General features: G+C 47.5%; 1 protein-coding gene across 16 annotated transcripts in view; it reads left to right on the top strand.

Moving 5' to 3' along the window:
- Positions 1 to 14,782, top strand: part of NTM (neurotrimin) — a gene marked incomplete at its 3' end in the record, with an annotated part of 1,328,870 nt that overhangs the window by 1,303,541 nt on the left and 10,547 nt on the right. For 13 of the 16 annotated variants that reach the window (XM_079930756.1, XM_079930747.1, XM_079930753.1 and 10 more), the window contains 4 exons: positions 3,373 to 3,507; positions 5,402 to 5,522; positions 11,349 to 11,500; positions 14,580 to 14,615. In XM_079930756.1, the coding sequence (XP_079786882.1) occupies positions 3,373 to 3,507; positions 5,402 to 5,522; positions 11,349 to 11,500; positions 14,580 to 14,615 (444 nt within the window). Of the gene's footprint in view, positions 1 to 3,372; positions 3,508 to 5,401; positions 5,523 to 10,827; positions 11,231 to 11,348; positions 11,501 to 14,579; positions 14,616 to 14,782 lie in introns of those variants that run through there. The other 3 variants (XM_079930749.1, XM_079930748.1, XM_079930751.1) reach the window with 2 other exon arrangements.

The raw sequence follows: 14,782 nt of genomic DNA on the forward strand, positions 1-14,782 counted from the left end.
TCATTTCTGGTGATTCAGAGTTTCGTTTTATATGTATATATACTGGTTTTCTATCTGGTTTTGCTATTTTTGCTCCTATTTGAGAAAAAAGTACATGAGGAGAAAGGTAAGAATAATGACAATGCAAGCTAAAATGTATAAAGCATTTTTCTATATACATACTACCTTTCCGTTTTAATCAGAAAGTGTACATATAACAATGGGTGAGCAATGATTGTGCTTTTCCTATAATTCTACATTTGGTCTGGAGAACACATGATAGTAAACTTAAGCTTCATCGGTTTTTGCAGGATGACTTAAGTGTAATCCTCTCCCTCTGGTAATATACATGTAGGTCAGTGGAGAACATACACTTTCCCCAAATCTTTTTTTTTTAAATTAATTAATTTATTTTTGGCTGTGTTGGGTCTTCGTTGCTGTGCGAGGGCTTTCTCCAGTTGCGGCGAGCGGGGTCCACTCTTCATCGCGGTGCGCGGGCCTCTCACTGTCGCAGCCTCTCCCGTTGCGGAGCACAGGCTCCAGACGTGCAGGCTCAGTAGTTGTGGCTCACGGGCTTAGTTGCTCCGCGGCATGTGAGATCTTCCCAGACCAGGGCACGAACCCGTGTCCCCTGCATTGGCAGGCAGATTCTTAACCACTGCGCCACCAGGGAAGCCCTCCCCAAATCTTAAGCCATCTAACTTCCTTCCCTACATAAAATTGCCTGATATTAATAAATTTATTTATTTATTCACATACAGCAGCACACATGTCCCCACAAAAAGCTTTCTAAGTTTTTTACCGTGATTGTCCTAATATTTACGTAGTTGCATTTCAGTCTGTGACAGTAATCCCCCCCCCGCCATCAAATTCTCCATTTGGATATTCCTATAACAAATTCATTCAAGCTTGGTTCCTGTAAGTCTTACTGTGGTCACACAAGAACGCGTTTGGATGATAGAATTAAACTAGACGCATAGTCTGTAGTTGGAAACAAGAACAAGAGACCAGAGAACCCTGTGTCATTTTGTTTCTTTGCTTTGATTGTGTCGTACGCAGCCTCCCAGGAGATCTGAGGTCCTCCCAGTCACTGTTTTGACACTGGAGCTCAATCCAGAAACAGCTGTCCAGAGCTAATTTATTTTCTAATGCTATGGCACTGTTAATTTATAAATTACACTGGTAATTCGAGCTATTATTAATTTCAGATGGTGTAGGGCAAGCCTAATTAAAATATGACACCAATTGCCACACATATGTACCAAGGACCACCATTTAAAATTAATGGGAATATTAAGTGTGACACTGGTCTCCTCGATGCTTTGCACAGTAATTACAGCATCTAGCGGGGAATATCTGACAAATGTAGCCTCAGGTTGGGCACAAATAAACAACGACAACCTAAAAGGAATCACAAGCTCTTCATTTAAACCTCTTCTCTTCGTTTCCTCCACCCTTCCGCAAATCAAGGTTGGTGCTTTTTCCCCTAAAGATGCTTAGGAAACAGTGACAATTAAGGCTCCTGTGACATGGAGAAGGTTCTCACTGGTTGGGACCATGAGGGTCTGTGGGTTGATGTTGACTGTCTTCTCCGTATCCTGGACTTTTGCACACTGTTTTCTACTTGTCAGCACGTCCCTGGTTCTTCCAGTGAAATAATTAACTCTTACTCGCTTGCTCTAATAGACAGAGGCTATTCTTTTGCTCCCCTGAAGGTCGTAGAGGCAGGAGTGTCCCTGCACATATATGTGGGCTCCATAGGGTATGAAGACACCTGGGAAATGCTCAGGTTGGACTTAGTTCTGGACAGTGACACAGACTTACCATGACCCAGGAGCCCTGGCCTCGCTGGGCAGGCAGTGGTCCTTCTGTATAAGAAAGCTGTTGACTTGTGTGTCATTGTCATTGCTCCTGTTATTATCTTGACCAAAAATGGGGAGCTTAACAATGTCATAGAACACGTACAACCATAATTTACATACCACGCACATATTTCTTTGTATCACAGTAGTTTCTTCTTCTCGTCATTTTTGTGCTTTGCATCAGCCGATACAGGTGGTGTTATGGAGGGGTTTTATCACCTGGGGGGCACTGTGCCTCTTCCCTCCCCACTCAGGTGGGGGCCCCTGGGGTTAACATAGCCTGGCGCCCCCTGAGTCTGGGCGTCCAGGCAGATCACAGGGTGACTAGGACACGTGTGCCGCACATTAGTGTTCCAAAGTGCTTTCATGTAACTACTTTTCATTTGTTCCTCCAAACAGCCCTGTGAGGTGTTAGGATTATATATACATTATTCCAGGGAACATGTCTTCTGGTTTCTGGGGACAGTCTCAACTTCTGCTTGTTGTCCCAGAATAACTACTAAAAATAGCACCCATTTTCCCTATGAGATGATGCCAGGTCACAGGGTAAGGTGTGCTGACTATCTTCATTTAATAGAGAGGCAGGCTGATCCCGGGATGCACCCGGTTATTTTGTCATCCCCTGTCTCTCCACGAGAAGGTTAACGCTCAGGGTGACTCTGGGAGGGGACAGTGACGATCCTTTTGCAGGCATTAATGTCCTGGTCTGTCCATATCAGAGGCTCAAGGCCAGACCTCAGCGAGGACGTCGGGTAGGTAGACGGTTGTTACTATTATTGATAAATCTTCAGCGGGGAGACTGAGTCTCTGGACGGGGATGTGACAATGTGATTCGCAGCCCTGTCTTCTTGCTCTTTTCCTCTCTGCCGTGTTTGTAGTTAGAGGGTGGAGTCCCTGCTGTTGATTTGTGGCCAGAATCTTGGACCCAAGAGCTCCAGAAGATTGAAGTTTATAAAATGGATTTCTGCTGATTTAATTGAGTGTCTAAATCTGAAAACAGAAATTTAATTTCATTAGTGTTTCCACTGCCTTTTGTGGCTGTGTGTGTGTGTGTGTGTGTGTGTGTGTGTGTGTAACTGCTAGTGTGGTATGATCACGATCATGGATTCGTGATCTAGGATGATGTCATCAGCTTTGCATTTCAAGGTTCAGCCTAAACGATACCTGGAGACCAGAAAGTTAATACTCACCAAAGGTGCCTAACTCAGATCCCCAGAGCCTGACTGCTTGCTGAGATTCGGGCAGGGTAAATGGCAACATTATTCATCACTTACTGAGGACGAGTAATTCTCCAGACTCTGTGCTTAGTGCAGGTAGGAACACAAACATTTTAGCTGGTGCATCAGGGAACCAAGAAAGAGCTGGCGATGGACGAGATAAAAGAGTGGAAGGAGGGAGAGTTGGCATGGATCCCAAGAATCTGGACTTAGACGTGGCACAGTTCTCTGCAGACGTAACCATTGCACACTTTGTTTTCTAAGTCTGTACCTTTGGTGTTTTTTCTCCTGTTCCACCACACCTTCTCCTGCAGCTGTGGGCTTTGTGAGCGAAGATGAATACTTGGAGATCCAGGGCATCACGAGGGAGCAGTCGGGGGACTATGAGTGCAGCGCCTCCAATGATGTGGCTGCCCCAGTGGTGCGGAGAGTCAAGGTCACCGTGAACTGTAAGTGGTTGCAGGAGCCCCCACCCCGCACGTGCCTGAGGCTGCTGTCGCGGCCACAGCAGAGAGCTGGGCCTCAGCACCACGCCCTGACTCGGGGTAGGAAACAGAGCAGCCTTGCGGTCCGGTCCGTTTCCTGCTTTTAGGAGCAACAATTCCAAACTCTTTTAAAACATGATAATAAATTGGATCTGAAAGTGATTTCATATGATCCAAAACGTGCCTTAACATTCCTGAAAGATCGTGAAATAGCATTCAATGCATGTTATACAAGCTTGTCTTTGAATCCCAATTTTTCCCATACTTTACTCATAATGTCACCAAGCTTCACACTCTCTAGACAGTCATCTCCTTCATAGGGAGCAAGAAAATAAATTAAAAGCATGTGTGTGGAGGAAATATTATAATTTCTGTTCATGGTATACTGATTTTATCTCATCCTTTTCCAATTATGTATGTTGATGGACATGGTATACATTCCTAATTGAACTATAAATAGATAAACATATATCCACATATTAGAGGGTATAGCTCATCCCTGATTTTTCTTACGTGAGGTACTGAACCCAAAAAGCTTGGAGGCCACTGGTCTGGGCCCCTCCTCCCCCTTTACCATCCAAATTCTCTCTGACGTTGATGCTGCCCAACTTCCCCCCTCCCTCACGCTCTCCCCTCTCGGTTCCTCGTTATGTGCCCTGACTCAGTTCTCTGTGACATTCTGAAAGTTTTCCCTGCTGTGCCCAATTTCAGAAAGTCTTAGGACAGACTAGAACCCAAGAACTAAGCCAGCAGACAAGAAGCCTTTCTCCTTCAAAACTTAGGTGAGGGTGGAGGTAGAGGAGGAATATCGTGTTTTGGTGATTACTCGTTCTTTAATATTTTGGTTTCTGTTGCAATTCAAACCTAATTAACACAAGCAGCATGGAAACAGGTGTAACAATGATGCCATTTTTGTACCCTACCACGATTATTTTTAAAGTGACATAAGATGACTTAAGGTTAATAAAGATTAACCTGAAGAGTAAGGAAATGTAAGCAAAGGGAAAACCTATATAGGAAAATAAGTGAAATCTAGGGGAAATCAGTACATAAAATTTATATGCCAAGGTGGTCAGTTGTGGGTCCAGGATTTGGCTTCCAGTCCCTGAAGCAAAGAGGGGAAACATCATTTGGTTTGAGGTTTATGTCCATAAGATAAAAGCAAATTCGTTGCTTGGGAGAAACACTGCTTCTTCTGGTACTGAGACTCGAAAAATAACTTCACGTTAAGGTCTCCACAAATAGAGCACAATGACATAACACGCAATATTTCTGCAATAAACAGAAGGGCGAGTTGGTTGTGGCTGTTTCTCACTATGCATTTCAGTGCAACTGTCGGCATTGTCAAGGGCAGTTTGACAAAGCCTTGGAATGAATGCAGGCCACGTACTTAGGTCTAGTCGGTCCGGCTGGATTCAGGGGTCCAGCGTAGAACACCTCCAAGAATAACGGATCTGTGTATCCTTCAGGCAATTCTCCATGAGTATTATTTCTTGCAACTGAGATTTTGATGGAAATTGAATAGTTCAAGGTTATATACTCTGGCAAGAACCTGGTGTGCAGACAGTCTGCAGGGCTGATTAAAGGTGCTGACTGTCACCCCTTGGGGTAGAGGGTCCATGGGGGGCCTACATCCTATGAAAGTTGAAAAGTTTAAACAGGAAGTATGCCTGAATACCTGGTCATTCCACCTCTGTCCAGAGGGGAGCAGAAGCAGTACATGTGAGCTTTTCCTTAGAACAATATGGGATGGTTTCATTCTCTGGCACATGGTGGAGACCAGAGGTAGAGCAGGGCATGACAAACACAGTCAGTGACTGCGGCATTTGAGCTGCTATGGGATGTCTTCTCTCTGCAGATCCTCCATATATTTCAGAAGCTAAGGGGACAGGTGTCCCCGTGGGACAGACGGGGACGCTGCAGTGTGAAGCCTCCGCGGTTCCCTCGGCAGAATTCCAGTGGTACAAGGATGACAAAAGGTAAGCCTCCCTCCCCCTCCTCCCCACAAGAAGAAGAAGGCTCTTCCAGATTCCTGCCTGATTCCACAGGGATGCAAATAGATTCCTGCAAAGTCCTCTCCTGAACTCCTCCTACCTATGAGGGAGAAACAATACACAAACAAGTGTTTTCTTGATATTAATGAACTTCAGCTGTGTTTGCGATGTTGCCGTGCAGAACTGGCACTCGCCCACCAACAAGCCTGAGAAAAACTATTTTTTAAGGGAAGCAAAATCTCAAAGGAAAGGCCACTAGGAGCCTGTGAGTTTTTTATAGGCCTAGAAAATAATGTGTTCTGCCTGCAGCTATTTTTAACACATTCTCAGGCTCGCATTAAGGCATCAGGAAGGAATGCTCCCGGGCACTAAGTTAGCTGTGTCTGAGGACTCCGGTCCAGTTCCAGCCACTCTCAGGGGTGGTGCATGAAAGCATCCGTGACCCGAGTTAGCCTCCCTTTGTGCCCGGCTTGTACTTTCACTGCAGGAGAAAAGAGAGGGGCCTTTCCCATCCCCTCCTATTGTTGCAGCCGCCATCAGGATGTTTGTCATGATCACTGAAGATTGTCACCATGAGGAGTTAGCAAATGGCACATTAGCACAGGGTTCAGCGGCTCCGGGGACCAGGCGACGCGCGATTACTGTTATCAAAGAGCTATTTTCAGGTGGACGAACGGCAAATACATGTGCAAGAGCTGTCCATGGTCAGAACACATTCGTAACAATGGGGAGGGGGGCGATACAAAAAGGTCCTGAGGTGTATGTGGGGTAGAGGAGGAGGACAGAGTGACAGAGGCTGAGAAGCTGAGGGAAAAAAGCAACAAAAAGGGGAACTTTGGGAAGGAGAGCAGGTGAGCAATTCCAGGCCAGGACTCATGCCGGGAGAGACCCAGCTGCTGCCTACACGTCTCAGAACATCTCCAGTGCCTTGGGATTCTTTCCTGAAGAGACCAGGAAGTGTTCATAGCAGCGCTGCTTACAATAGCCAAGACATGGAAGCAACCTAAGTGTCCATCCACAGGTGAATGGATAAAGAAGATGTGGTACATATATACAATGGAAGACGACTCAGACATCAAAAAGAACGAAATAATGCCATTTGCAGCAACGTGGATGCAGCTAGAGATTATCATACCAAGTGAAGTAAGTCAGACAGAGACAAATATCATATGATACCTCTTGTATGTGGAGTCTAAAAAAATGACACAAATGAACTTATCTACAAAACAGAAATAGACCCCCAGACATAGAAAACAAACTTATGGTTACCAAAGGGGAAAGGGGTGAGGGATAAATTAGGAGTCTGGGATTAACAGATACACACTAGTATACATAAAATAGATAACCAACAAGGACCTCCTGTATAGCACAGGGAACTATACTCAATATTTTGTAATAACCTATAAAGGAAAAGAATCTGAAGAAGAATATATGTATATAAATGTATAACTGAATCGCTTTGCTGTACACCTGAAACTAATGTAACATTGTAAATCAACTATACTTCAATAAAAAATAAGTTTAAAAAAAGGGGCTGGACACCAAGAGCTCCTCCAGTCTCTGCATCAACCCCTGACTTTGCTTAGAACCAAGAGTTGCTTAGTCAGAGGACCCCCTGTGTATCATCATATTCCTTCCAGGTGAGAAGCAGAACATCTTTAGGGACCAATTCTGGCAGCAACTTAGGTGCATTGTATGTGTCTAGGCCTTTTTTTTTTTTTTTTTTTTTTGCGGTACGCGGGCCTCTCACAGCTGCGGCCTCTCCCGTTGCGGAGCACAGGCTCCGGACGCGCAGGCTCAGCGGCCATGGCTCGCGGGCCCAGCCACTCCGCAGCATGTGGAATCTTCCCGGACCGGGGCACGAACCCGTGTCCCCTGCATGGGCAGGCGGACTCTCAACCACTGCGCCACCAGGGAAGCCCTGTCTAGCCCATTTTGTAGATAGAAGTACTGAGACAGAATGAGGAAAAGCAAACTCAGGGAGAGAGAAGAAGAAATAGCTGGCTTTCCTCCTTTTGTCCAAGAATTCAGAATCAAGCAGAAGGGAATAGTATTTTCCCAATAAATAAACATGGGTATCTTTCTTTGAAATCCTGCTTCCTCTTTCTTCCTGTTTATCCTTTCCTTTACTAAGAACAAAAGTGAGACGTGAAGGTCCAGTATCAGAAAACAAAACAAAACAAAAAACAAAAATCTATTGAGCTCCAGGGTAAATTCCTGAACTTTCCATGGCCCGAGCCTTCATGAAAATTAATCAGCTGCATCCTGTTTCTCTAATTCTCTGTGGGACGAAAATGTGAGCAAAATGTAGAAGAAACAAAATCTTAAAATACGTGGAGGAAAGGAGATTAGCCTTTAGGCAAATATGGCCAAAGGTGGGCGTAGGAAGAGAGAGCTTGCTGCTGCGTCACGCAGAGGGGGGCTGCAGGCTTCACCCAGGAGGAAAGAGCCCGGCAGCATCACCGTGGTGGGGAGCGGCTTTCAGAGCCCCTGGCTCAGGCACCTCTGAGTCCTCTGTCTGAGTCCTCGTGGCAGCTCCTTTTCTCTCCTTTAGTAGATTCCGCTCGGTTTCCCATTTGCTGCTCGTGTATTTATTCCCCTGTGTAAATGGGAGGGGAATGGGAGACCATTGAATGCAGTTGTCTGTCCTCCTGGCACCCAGCTCTAGAAGAGCATCTCTGCCTCTGAAGTCTTGTCACTGCCTGACCTTCCTGGGCCACTCGCAGGTCACCTCCTCCAGGCAGGTCTCCCAGGGCAGATTGCACCTGCCTGGGGGGAAGACCAGCTCTAAGCTAGCTCACATTCCTGGTGAGCTGAGGGGATTTCTGAGGCAAATCAAAGGAGTCTATGTGATGGGGGCAGGCAGTTTTCTCAGAATTCAGGGTAGAAATCTGTCTTGACTGTGTACTAGCCACTCGACACCTGCCACCACCGTGTGTGCCGTTGATCAGAGGGAGAGGGAAGGGAGCCCTGTCCTTAGTAAGGACCACCCATCCACAGGACTCCAGCCATTGAAAAGCATCAAGAAGCTGCAGCCTGGTGGTGATGCCGACTCCGGCCTCTGCACCCCAACACTGAAGTGCATCTCAGAGACAGAGTTTGGGGTGAAGCAGAAAAGAATAGGTTTATTGCTTTGCCAGGCAAAGGGGGCCACAGCGGGCTAATGTCCTCAAAACTGTGTGTCCCGATCTGGAGTGGGTAGTGAGGAGTTTTATAGTGATGGTTCAGAGAGGACGTCATCAGTTGGTGGACATTCTTCTGACTGGTTGGTGGGGAGCTAAGCGGGAGTCGGCATCATCAACCTTTTGGTTCCAACTGGTCTGGGGTCTACATGCTTGTGGGCAACACACAGGGGGTTTCAGTATCTGCAAAACAGCTGATGTGTATCCCTTGAGGGGGAACGAGGACCCTGCCCCAGGGCTGCACTATTGTGTATTGGCTACTCCTCCCTTGTCTCTGCATCCCCCTCCCTTCCCTGATTAGCATCTGTTTGAACCTGCCCCTTGGAACTCAGGGAAGGTCATGGAGGCCGACTGAAGTCTATTTCCTACAAACAAGAAACAAGGGACACAGAACGGCTTTTGTGCCCAGGAGCACCACCGGGTCCTGCTTGGTTTCAGCAGTGGTATGGGATGAGGAGGTGTGTGACCACACGGAGGGTCATCCCAGAAGCTGCAAGGCGCTCTGAGTACCGCTGGCCGCCCTCCTCTGCTTTTAGCTAAAGACATTTCCGAGCTCTCGAGCCGAACCTGCTCTGGGTAAGTGTCTCTCCCCACTGCAGAGCTGAAATCTAGTTCACAGCTTGCTTCTGACGTGAAGGCTTCCTCCCCAGCCCAGGGATGGCATCAGAATGGCAAATGGGATCAATATGCTTGGCGAGCTCAGAGAAGCCTCCTGGCAGGTGGGCTTGCGAACCTTCTCTGCACAGCACCCCCTGGAGGACCAGCATCTACGGAACATGCTGGAAATAGAACAGTGGTGTCTGGCCGCACAGCCGGACACCTCATTCGGTTTGGACTGTGCTCACGTTTTAATGAAGTCCCTGGACTCAGGCCGGTTCACTGCCCCTCACTTAGGAGAGACAAAGGCTCACAGATGAAAATCTACAGAATGGAAAGCAAGGCAAGTTCCTTCAACCCCACTCTGACTTCCCTGGAGACAGACGTTGGGTTAGGACTGAGGCCAAAATCCTGCTCTTCTCATCATGGTGGTCATAAGTCTTGGCGAAAGAGAGAGCCATCCTGTCCTCCTACAGAGACGACAGCACCTTCAGATAGTGACAAAACAGCTGACATCTCTGCCAAAAACGTCCTGTGGCCCAGGGACAGGCGGGAGTTTGCAGTGTCTGACTCCACAGAAATATATTATTTCAAATAACATTTTATGGTTTACAAAGCATTTTCTCATCATTGTCCTGCTGGGCTTTACTTTCTATTTCTGCCTTGAATATTGTCTCTCTCGGTTTGATGACTCCAATACCAGCCATTTGCCCCAATTTGTGTCCCGCAAGCCTGTCCCCATACGCGATCATCTTGCCATATTTTACTGTCTACACGTCCTGCTCCAGCCAGGCCCTACGCAGGCAGCTGCAGCTGACCAGTTTCCTGAGATCCTCCATTCAGAAGGATGATTTTCCCCACTAGTATTTCTCTTTCCTGTAGCACAGACTCAGCTTCTGGGCAGGGAAGTCAAATTATTGCAGGGGAAGTAAAAGGTTGCCTTAAAGCCCATTTTCCGAAATAGGGCATTCCAGAGTTTTTTGAAAAGAAGAGAGCTGGTCTCATAATTTCCATGTAGACATGTAAGTTCAGTAGGAATTGCTACTAACAGCCTCCAAAGATGGAGGATGTGGCCCTACCAACCTCTAACGCAGTTTTCTCCTTTCCCTCTCTGTCTGCCCTGTAATGGTGTCTGTGCTTCTAATAAGCGTGCCTGGCTGTCCTTCCCACTAACTCTCTGTGGCTTTTAGTGAGTGGCCCCGGCTGTCGGTATGAGCCCTCGTGGCACTCTGGACTCCATGATGGGGTGAAACAGCTCGGGGAGACAGTCCTGGCCGCATAGGGCCACATTCTCAGGCATCTGTAATCTCTTCCAGGCTGAGTTGCTATAATACTGTGGACAGCTCACCACTCCCAGGCCCTTCAGAGTCCCCTAACGTAAAAACGATCCCCGATTCTTTAATCCTAATCACAGCCCAAAATAAGGTATTATCTGTAGAATGCCTCAAGTTCTTAAGGGATAATTTTATCACTCAGGTGCTTGGAAAAACATTTTCTTTCAAACCCCTCAGGTTTTCCTCCTCTTTGAAGACCGAGTTTTTCATTTTTCCGGTTGTCATCATCGTCACCATCATGTGTTCATCATCACCACCATCAACATCAATTATGTCCACAATTCCGAGCACCTACCGCACGAATCCTGTTGGGCTGAGTGCACACAGCTGGCACGTTATATTTGTTCCAGGCACCTGCCTTCAGAGAACTTCACTGTCTTCATAGGGAGACGGATATCTGCATTGTGCCAGGGAATGTCTCCAAGCACACACCTAAAACAGAGAAATGCAGTTATACGTGTGATTGGGGCCAACTTGTTGTGTAGTTGAATGCAAAAAAATAAGTGATTATACTGATGACAGAAAGGGGGCAGAGGGAAGGTCATTAATTCCAGAGTCTCTCTTCTTCCTTATGAGAGAAAAAAAAAAAAAATATATATATATATATATATATATATATATATATATATATATATATATATATATATATATAAAACCATCTCCTTTTCTCTTTTTGATCTGTCTTTTGTTTGTCTCAGGCTGGTTGAAGGAAAGAAGGGGGTCAAAGTGGAAAACAGACCTTTCCTCTCCAAACTCATCTTCCTCAACGTCTCTGAACATGACTATGGGAACTACACATGTGTGGCCTCCAACAAGCTGGGCCACACCAACGCCAGCATCACACTGTTCGGTGAGACGGAAGCCCAGGCTGGGCAACGAAAGAGGGAGGGGCGTGTGGAAGAGGGGGGCAGGAGGGAAGGGCAGCGGGGGCGTGGAAGAGAGTCAGGGGTAGTTAGGCAGGGGTGGGTGAGAAGGGCAAGAAAGGAGGAAGGAGGGGGAGGGGGGAGAGAGAGAGAGAGAGAGAGGGAAACAGCACACGTATGAAAGTAGACACCAGGTGTCATTCTATACTAGGAAGAATCCTGATATCAGAGAAAAGGATTTGAGGATACTGAAGTGACGTTGCATTCTTCCCCTCTGTATCTTCTGAACTGACTGTGGTTATTACAGTTGGGTCTAATAGTCAAGAGCCCAGAGAGGAACATGCACTATTTCCATACTTGTTCCCTGGATGAGTGTGAAATGTTACCATTTCTGAAACTTTTTCTGGCCATTGGGACGTAAGAGAAACTTCATTGTATTTATAAAAATAGAATCATGAGCCTTGGGATCCTGAATGCTATTAGTGCTAGAGGAAGAATTAACCTAGAAAATGAGTGTTTCCCGAGTTCTCCATTTGTGTCCAAGGGTGTTGTCTGAAGGGATCTGTCCAACCAAGCCCCCATCCGGACAGAAGTCCCATAATCATTCATGCATTAATTCATTCAGTCGCTATTTATTGAGAACTAATGTGTGCAAGGCAAACTGCTGTGCCTTCATTACATATCCGGCAACTGTACTGGTGCCAGAAACAAGGAAAGGAAGCAAGTAAGCAAGCTGCCTCTTAGACCCTGATGTCTCGCACTTCTGTGGGTAGAACAGCTACACAGAAGTGAGTCTGGATGCCCGAGCCTCATCCGGCATCCGTGATGGGTTCCATCCCTGGGTAGAGGCAGATTCTCCCCACAGCCCACAGGGTTAATCTCTGGTTGCTTTGGGGGCAAATCCCTCCAGGCCCCAACAAGTCCAGTTAGCTTGGAATTTTTCGAGTCTGGTCCCACGTCCACCATGTTAACAAGCACTCTTGAATGTTACAGGGAGGGAAAGGTGAGGAAGTTAGCAGAAAATTGGCAGGAACCTAAATCCTTTTTATTCTGAGGACCCCCAGATAATTCCAGAGCTTCAAGTAGCGCCCCTCCCCCTGCCCTGCCAAATCCTCTCCATGGCGCAGTGGGCCCAGCCTGCCCCGATAGCCCACCTGTGCTGCTCCACTGTCCCATCTCGATTTCCAAATCACATTCCATCCCCCTTATAAAGCCCAGCTTTATCCAGGAGGGCTGGGAAGGGGAAGCCTGCCCTTGATCCCCGAGCTGGCAGACCCGCATGGGCAGAGCTGTGATTAGAGCGATTGGTGTGTCTCACGCCTCCCACACAGGGCCAGTCATCATGGCCCCTCACGTTTGTCAGCCTTCTGGCTTTTGGGCAGGTGTCTGTCTGCATGAACAGAAGGCCCATGGTTAGGAAGGGGCAGCCCCCTCCTTCCCTTGCCTTGCAGATCCAAGGTTCCCCCTGAATTCCCTGCTCTCCACGCATAGCCTTCCTCGTTCCTATAAACAATTTCCCTCCTCCTTTGACCCCTTTGCTCTTCCAAATCAGATGCATGAAATGGTTTTGCAATTGGCTTTATCACTGCTAATTCCCCGGCCCCTTCCCCTTAAGCCATCTAAGATGAGAAGAGAGAGAAGAAGCAAACTTTAAGGGTGAAATCCTGGCATTTGTGACAAGCAACGCAGTGAAGCACGTGCCATAAATCTGCTCCTTTCCGCAGACCCGTGTCTGGCAGTTCAAACCTCTGCCCGCATCCCCACCGGTCTGTCAGCATTCCTGTCACCCTGTGTATCACTTGGGACAGTCCTACAATTGCCAGCTTCCTGGAGTACAGGGGGCTCTCTAAAAACTGATAGTATGGAGTCAGATAAGTGTAGAAAGCCTGGGTCCAACAAAGATGAACGGGGCCCATGTGGGAATGTTCTGTAACACGGGAGGTCTCAGAGCCTTTACACACTAAATCTCTAAGAGGGAGAAAAAGTTTGGAGCATTTTTCCAAATTTAATCAAACAGAAACCAAGTTTTTAGCCTCATTGGAGAGAGCATTTCTGAGGAGCCCATCACAGCAATGCCGCCTGGGTGACGTAGCACCACGAGCCTATGAAATCCCGCTAACGGGCAAGATGGGCGTTTCCACCGCATCAGCTCTGCTGTGGCTGGTCCACAGAGCGCGGCCCCTAAACTATCGCCACCCACTGTCAGTAAGACCTCTTAACAAATATAAATGCATTAGGGAGTTTCCCACGTCATTTCCTATTATCAGAAGACTCGGCTCAGAGCCATCAAGCCGACTTGAGCAGGTTGGAAAGCAGCGTTTACTTTATGCGAATATACTTTGTGATGAAGCTCATTCCCCTGTAGCATCAGAGAGCTGGCTAAATTAGCATCATGTTGCCACCAACCTGCACATAAGCTGTACACATGACCTGACGTTGAGAAGTGAGGGATGCTGGTGCTGGGAGATTGCCATCAGGGTCAGTATCTTTGAGGTACTTAAGCCAAACAGGGCAGGGGTGGTCTTTCCTATCAGGAACCAGTAGGGTTCTGAGCACCTTGTCCCTAAGGTTCCAGAGGCTGCAGGGGACCAGGAGAGTTCAGCCCCTGTGATCCTGAGTCACAGAGGTTCCTGGGAGGACCTTGCTCCTGCCATGGTGCTATGAGGACCAGAAATTCCTGAACTAGGTCTTCCAAAATGAAACAGTGTGGGTGTGGATGTGACGCAGATCTCATCTGGAGAGGGACTTCGGTCCTGTGTTACCACATCAGCACCCCAGCTCAGCACGCAGAGCGTCCGCGCTGCCTGCGCTGGGGTGCGTGCGCATGGCCAGCCCCTCACCTTCCGACCGCGGCATCCTGTGTGCATGCGCCCCACCTTTCAGCGTTCCTCATGCTGCATCTTGTCCTACCACCTCTGGTTTTTGTGTCTTCTTTTGTTTCTCCATCCCTCCAGAAATGTGTGTGAAAGACAGTATACAAACTATATATGGCCAATATATAGCTACTGTATATAATATATGTGTTTGTTTTCATTTTTCTCTCCTGTATATCCCCACCTGCTTTAGAGCTAAGTGAGCCTACAAGCTCAACTTTGTTACAAGGTCAGTATCCCACCCGCCCCTGCTGTGTGGGTTCTCTCCTCCCCGCTTTCTCCCAGATCCCCCTCCCCACCCCCTGCCGTGCATCACCCCAGGCTCCTGTCTGTATAGATGCTTAGTGAATGGCAGCAGAAGCTAAGGAGGTCACTGGGAGCCGATAAAACTCCAAG

This window comes from Stenella coeruleoalba (assembly GCF_951394435.1).
Source record: "Stenella coeruleoalba genome assembly, chromosome: 8".
Taxonomy (NCBI): domain Eukaryota; kingdom Metazoa; phylum Chordata; class Mammalia; order Artiodactyla; family Delphinidae; genus Stenella; species Stenella coeruleoalba.